This window comes from Larimichthys crocea, chromosome III, assembly GCF_000972845.2.
Source record: "Larimichthys crocea isolate SSNF chromosome III, L_crocea_2.0, whole genome shotgun sequence".
Taxonomy (NCBI): domain Eukaryota; kingdom Metazoa; phylum Chordata; class Actinopteri; family Sciaenidae; genus Larimichthys; species Larimichthys crocea.
In genome coordinates this window covers 14,717,440-14,724,322 of record NC_040013.1, presented here as the reverse complement: position 1 = coordinate 14,724,322, position 6,883 = coordinate 14,717,440, and the positions used below count along the sequence as shown (strand labels likewise).

Below are 6,883 nucleotides of genomic sequence, written 5' to 3'. Positions count from 1 at the left end.
TAACAGCTCTGTGAGGCTGTACTAAAGAGAAGCTTTAAGATGAATGCTAACACGCTTACAACCACAATACCAGCATGCATCATTTTAACACGTACAATGTTTATCAGTTTGTTTCTGTGGTGGTGCAACCAAATGTTACCAATGTTATATCTACAAATCTAATTCTGAGGCGGGACACTGTACCAAATTTCATGGTAATCATCCATCACTAGTTGCCAAGACTTTTCACTCAACACCACAACACTAGAAGAAAAGGTGGATACTCAAAGTAATTTAGATGAATCCTCTAGGCATCATGGATACATTCAAAACGTCATGGTAATCCATCCAATTGTTTTTGATTTATTGTTAGTCTGGCCCAAAATCATGGACCAAATAACTGTCCATCCTTAGTGCCATTGTTGCTTGCATGGCTAATAAAAAAAGACACACATAAACAGATCATTTTAAAGCTTTTATAAGACACTGAAATGCAGATTCACCTTCATACAAGAGCTTTAAGTAGTATTTCTTCACGTTGGCAACTGATTGTGCAAATCTTGTGCGGAGTAAAGAAGTTGCATTCAAGATTATGTAAGGATCTTGTCGATTTCTGAGTGTTTTCTACATAACAGACTACTGCCTGAATCATTCACTTGTATATAGGCCCTGCAGAGAGTTGCACACTCTCCTTAGATCTAACTGTGTACCTTATATATATATTTTGAAGTTATACGTATCAAATACAGGTTGTGCTATAGTGTGCTTTACAAAGCACCTTAACATACCCTTGCAAGGCCACATGAAAGAGTGAATGTGTGCAAATATACCTGTACTAAAGACAGTGCCTCATCTGCACACTGTAGCTATTCAGAATGTAGACACATGTGATTTTTCAAAAATAAACATATATATATTTATATATACAGTATATAAGTATAAAACTTGCTACCTTATAGTATGTAAAAAGGTTTTCAAAAGGCATGGCTGCTTACTTTCACGCAACATGCTAGTAAGATTTCATAGATGTGCTGAAGTAGTGAGGAGCGAGGAGGCGGCGAGCTGCGAGTGTGCCTTTTCAAACCAAAATATTCCCCTCGGGCAACACTCAGAAAAAGGTGTTAGACAGAAGAAAAAATAGAAAAGATAATCAGAAATAGTCCAAAAAAAAGAAAGAGGAATGTCGCACACAACGCAGCACATTTCAGCTGAATAGAAACTAATAGCACTTCAACAAGGTCACATTGATTATTAAGGCTTCCCTTTACAGGCCACAAATACCATCCAGTCGTATGCTTTATAAGTAATGTTAAACACATAATAAATAGCTATTAAAATGCAAAATCGTTCATTAATTACAATGAGGATACGTAAGACTTATTGGAGCGCTAACACAGCAGGGTGGTAACTTTGACCCATATTTGGCACATTGGATTGTTGACCATCACTCCTCAGGTCCGCACTTGGAATTTCCCAGCTTTGGTCAAATATTTGACCCCTTTAAACGGCTTGTACTTTTCTCCGTACATGTCGAGGCGACTCACTTTAAGACCTGTAAGGAGGGGAGGGAAGGAGCAAAGTGAGCAATGATAATGCAAATTAATTTGACACTGGATACCATTACAAACAAACATGCTACTGCAACTGCTAACATAATCATTATCGTTCTCAACAACAAAAGCTGGAGAGCTGACTGACAAGTTACATTTATGGAATTTAAAAAAGGTCCAGTGTGTGAGATTTAGAAGTTATTATTAGCAGGAATGGAATAAAATATTCATTAGTATGATTCAAATAGTGTTTAATCACCTGAAAATAAGAATTGTTTTCATTGTCTCAAATGAGCCCTTTACATCTACAGTGAGAGAGTCCTCGTCCATTGAGTCAGTAGCCCAGAACAGACAAACCAAACACCGATCTAGATATGGACTTTTGCTTTTATTGTAAATTTGGCAGCTTTTTTTGTATGCTTGGATGGAGAGGGTGAGGTGTGGGAGAATATTCATTTGGTTGCAACTTCACTGCTAGGTCTAGGTGTCACTAAATCCTACACACTGGACCTTTAAACTTTAAAAGAGGTCGTGTAGCGACGATTACCTGATATGGCCACCTGCTGTATCTTCAGGTCAATGTTGAGTGAGGGGTTTTCTTCAGGTTTGGGGGTTCCTGCCTGTATACTCAGACTGCCTCGCAAGTTAGGAAGCTTCTGGGGGTTCAGTTTCCCAATGTCCCAAACCAACACCTACCAGAACATAAGACATGCTTCCAGTGAGGACAATAAAACAAAAAGTGAAAGCCACTCTGACCTCTACTATTGTTCAGGATAGAGTTACCTTGGTAGCGATGTCGTAGGTGTAGTTTCCCTGTGTGGCTGTGAGGTTGGCACTGAGCACAGCTTTAGGCATGTGGATAGTGACCATCATGTTCTCCACCGTCTTCCCCATGGTCTGCTTGGGTCCGATTGTGATGTCTAGGCGACCACAAGGTCCCGTCTCAAAGAAACTGATGCTCTGCTTCACGTATACTGGAATGGCCACGAGACTGAGGAAGAACACAGAAGGAATTGACGACGATGACAATAAACAGTCAGCAGACAGACAGCAACCAGCTTGTGTCTATAATTTAACAAGATTAAAACTAGAATTTCGATCCACTCTCACGCCACACTGACACCCAACGAGCACAAAGATTTTACTGTTGATGCAGATGTTGTTTACCAGATCACATATTTACACAAAACTAAAATTCCTGCTGATTATTCATGCATAACAGGCAGAGTTAAGAGAGTTGCTTATAATTTAATTATAAATTAGACATACAGCTGTGCCTGTGCTTACTTTTGAGAGCTGACATGATAGTTCATGAGAGTGAAGTTTCCATCTGGTGGGATGAAAGAAAGGACACGCTCTGCCTCCCAGCGCTTAAACCGCACACATGGGTGGAAACTCACGTCGTCGAGAAGACGCGGATTCTGCCATCAAAAAACAACAGCGGTGAGTGAATTTCACACTTTGACACAGACGCCCAAGCGCACCATGAAAACAGAAAAGAAATGAACCCACCATAAAGGACAGAGTCAGGTCAGGCATCCCAGTGAGCCTTACACAGGCTTCAATTACACCCTGGATCTCTGCAAACACTGTCGTACCTGAAGAAGAAAGATTGAGAGACAAGTGTGTTTAAAGAGTAACCAGGTCCAATTATATAATCCAGGAAAAAAAACAAGTGGTTGTTTGTACCTGATTTGTCGAGAATGGCATCTATTTCCTCGATCACATCAAAATATGCCTCATTATTGGTGTATTTAACACCAGCCCGCCTCCATGGGACATTAGACAACTGACCTGTTGGCAACGTATCTCCAACATTACTGCCACCTGGAAAACACACAAAACATAGGTGAACATAAATGTATAAATAAACATTACAGATATTATTTGGTTTAAAGATTGGCAGACAGAGGTTGGTACAGTTCAGACTGACGTTTAACACCAGAGTCAGGGGAACTTCTGTTTACCTGTGAGCGTATTGACGACCGATCGCAGGATGGTGGGAGGCCGGATCATCTCTTTGAGGACGTTGGACTCTGTTGCTAGTGGAAAGCCGTTGTCCAGCATTTCCTCCAACAGCTCGTACACTGTCACCACATTGTCCTTGATTACACCTTCTGAGCACTCTCCAAAGTAATCCTGTTGACAGAAATAAACGGGTTAACGTATGCAGCACTACAATTTCCAATACAATCAGTTCAGGGAAGTGAAATTTGATCCCTTAAGATGCATTCAGACATCACAAACATTTTGAGACACTCCCCTCTAGCAGGAAGCTGCAGTCCATCAGTCCAAACTTTACGCCACTGACACTCACCCTCACCCTCCACCCACCCAGACCCTACACATTAGGATCCACTGACACCATGAGTTACATTAACGCTCACCTTTTACATTTTATGTTTGTTAAACTTCGGGGGTTGAGACAAAGTCATGACCAAGACCAAGGTAGTGCGAGACTGAGTTAAGACCAAGACCAGAAAATATATAGTATACTTAGGCAGCTACTATTCACGAAAACTCCTTGGGTGAGTCACTGCCTTAAAGTATCTTGAACAGCTGTGAGATATTTTGAATGCTGTTTTGCAGATGAACTCTTCGTGGAGTAGGAAATAAAATTTTATTCCAGAAAATTTGACTGATGTGTCCTCCATGATAAATAAATCAGACAATGCACAGGCAATTAAGCGATACCCCCGCAGTTGTGCAGATGAATTCAGAGTCTTCTTTGTCTGAGAGACTGGAGCGTTTAAAAAATGGTCTTGATAAAACCAAGACTGATCTTAAGTACTACAATAGTGCTGTGAACCCTTGCACATTACCTGGCAAATACTTTACTATATTCCTACACAAAACTGTACAGCTCGTTTCATCTCAAAAACATATTGTACATATATATTTTTTTAGGGCACCAGTTAGCTCAGTAGGTACTCAGTGTGTCCCTTTGCTGCATGTCCTGCCCCCTTCCTCTCTCTCTCTCTCTCTCCCCACTTTCCAGAAGTTTAATCACACCTGAATTGTGTCTGCCACCCTGTGCAGGAACTCGATGACAAACAGCGGAGGGACTTCAGTCTGGATGACAGACAGGAAGAAGAGCTTGCCCCTGTATATGCTGATGAGATAGTGGTGTGGGGTCTGCAGGACTGGGGGCACATTCTCCGGCTCCACTGCTTTCTCCTTCGCCTCGAAGAAGTAATCACACACGCTCCGGCTGATGACACTCTTCCAGTGTTTCTCCAGGAAGATGTCTCCAGAGTGATTAATCAGGAACAGACTGTGGATCATCTCAGCTGCAACAATGAGGTGATTGTTGTTGTTGTTGTTGTTGTTGTTAATATGCTCTGACATAAAATCAGCAGTTTTAAAAAAGAAAAAGAAAAACTTAACTGCTTATAGATTATTTAATTGTGCCCAAATCAAAACAATGCAAATCAAAGCAGTGTTACCTGGTGTCAACATTTACCTACAGTCAATCTGTCAGACTAACTTCAGGTAACTTGACACACCGGCTGCTCAGCAATCTCAGAGCAGCAACTTTGGATATTTTTACCATCCAAAAACCAAACAAACTTCAGAGCGAGAGGCCTAACAGCGACACAAAAGCTCCAAACATGAGACAGCAGTGCACAGTTTCATAAATGTTGTAAAGTTTTTACCTGTTTACTCAGTTGATCGTGCAGACTTGGTGCCAATATGGCAGAGGTGTGAGCTGAGGGGACGCCTGTAGAGCTATGCACACGTAAACACAACGAGGTCACAAATGCACGTCGATAAATCAAATCCACGCAGCCTAAACGCTACTATTAACGTATTAAAATATATTGCAGACCATTTATACACCGAGCGACCCGGCTGTCAACCCGTTCGTCGCTTTAACAGAAAAGTTTCGGACTTTTAAATCAGGCAAAGTTTGCGGGCAGCTATCGCTGGCGTGCACAGTTTAGTTTGAAGGAGCTCGTGACGCCCTGAGCGAGGTCTGTCAGGTGCACGCGCAGCCCACGCACTATATAAACTGTAACTTCAGATGTAAACATGCAAATCATAGTTTATTGACCAACAAAGGATAAACTATATGATATGAACAATATGATGATTTATCTAGCAAAGTATTATTTGCACCAGGGATGTCCAAAGTACGGCCCGGGGGCCAATCATGGCCCGTGGTCAGATTTCATGTGGCCCTAAGCTTCATTTTTATACTATATTATTTATGGCCTGCTAGGATTGTCAGACAGTGTATGGCTGGAAGATTTGGCTTTTTTGGTTGTCATAAAGAAGCATTTGTACCTATACCATCTGTAGATGTGATACAAAGTATTACTTTCTGAATGATTTTGTTAAAGACAAGAGCAAGAGTGACACCATTTAAACTTAAATGTTAACAGACTTTGCATTACTCATAAAAAGTCATGTTTAAAATGAAGATGAGGTTCAGAACTTCATGCAAATTTAATATATTCCATACAATTTATTCTGTGTTATCTGACTTAAGATGTGAACGCCTGATTGGTTTAGATTTGGTGACATTGTCATTTTTAAAAATGATAGTTGTGACAATGAAAACAAAATTGTTAGAGAACAGTGCATTTGTATGTAACTTTTACTGGTAATTTTTTCATTTTTTAAATGTTAGTGTTGCCCCCCAGGCATCTTCACATTGTTTGGACTCCTCTAATTTATACAAAAGCAAATGTTGATTTTTTCAAATTCTCATCCTGTAAAACCAGGACATTATAGTCAAACCTTTTAGGTATTTTATGTAGGCTAATCCACCTTACTTTTATGGGACACTTTATTGTTCAATTTCCTAAACAATGAATTATTACTTACTATTTATCTTACTATTTATACCACTTATCTTACTTCTTAATTAAGTTATTCGCTTGATCTTATATGTATTTTGTACAGAAGCCCCATGCAGTCATACATTCATGCATTATATTTCCTCCATTTTCTCATGATTTCATGTTAATTTCATTTGTTTTCTCAAAATCTCAAATTATTTATGTCAGTATCTTAAAAATAAGAAACTTTGTCATCCCAAGATAACGGGCTAATTTTCTAAGGATCTTGAGATAACGAGACTTTTTTTTTCAAAGATGACTAAATAATTTATATGAGAGCTCAAGATAATTAATCAAATGTGATAGGCTTGAGATTTATATTAAACGTGATGTCATGCCATGCTGACTGATGGATGTGACTCCTGCTCCACTGACTCCCTGCTACACTCGATGTTTCTGGCAATAATTTAATATACTGGATTATCCTTTTGTTTTCTCAAGATCTCAAATTAATTATGTCATTATCTTGGTAAAACAACGTTTCAATATCTTGAGATCTTGAGAAAATTA

General features: G+C 39.6%; 1 protein-coding gene across 3 annotated transcripts; it reads right to left on the bottom strand.

Annotated features, from left to right (window-relative positions):
- Positions 1 to 441: 441 nt before the first annotated feature.
- Positions 442 to 5,446, bottom strand: ap3m1 (adaptor related protein complex 3 subunit mu 1). Of its 3 annotated transcripts, XM_027277357.1 has the most exons (10): positions 5,359 to 5,446; positions 5,186 to 5,258; positions 4,542 to 4,819; positions 3,497 to 3,668; positions 3,219 to 3,356; positions 3,042 to 3,127; positions 2,817 to 2,950; positions 2,313 to 2,520; positions 2,077 to 2,221; positions 442 to 1,531 (listed from the first exon to the last, which is right to left on the bottom strand). In XM_027277357.1, the coding sequence occupies exons 3-10, from the start codon at positions 4,812 to 4,814 to the stop codon at positions 1,431 to 1,433; spliced, it is 1,257 nt and encodes a 418-aa protein (XP_027133158.1). In that variant the 5' UTR covers positions 4,815 to 4,819; positions 5,186 to 5,258; positions 5,359 to 5,446; the 3' UTR covers positions 442 to 1,430. The 3 variants fall into 3 exon arrangements, with proteins under 3 accessions (XP_027133158.1, XP_027133157.1, XP_027133156.1); XM_027277356.1 differs by having other exon boundaries at positions 5,186 to 5,443; XM_027277355.1 differs by lacking the exons at positions 5,186 to 5,258; positions 5,359 to 5,446 and adding an exon at positions 4,976 to 5,158.
- Positions 5,447 to 6,883: the final 1,437 nt, after the last annotated feature.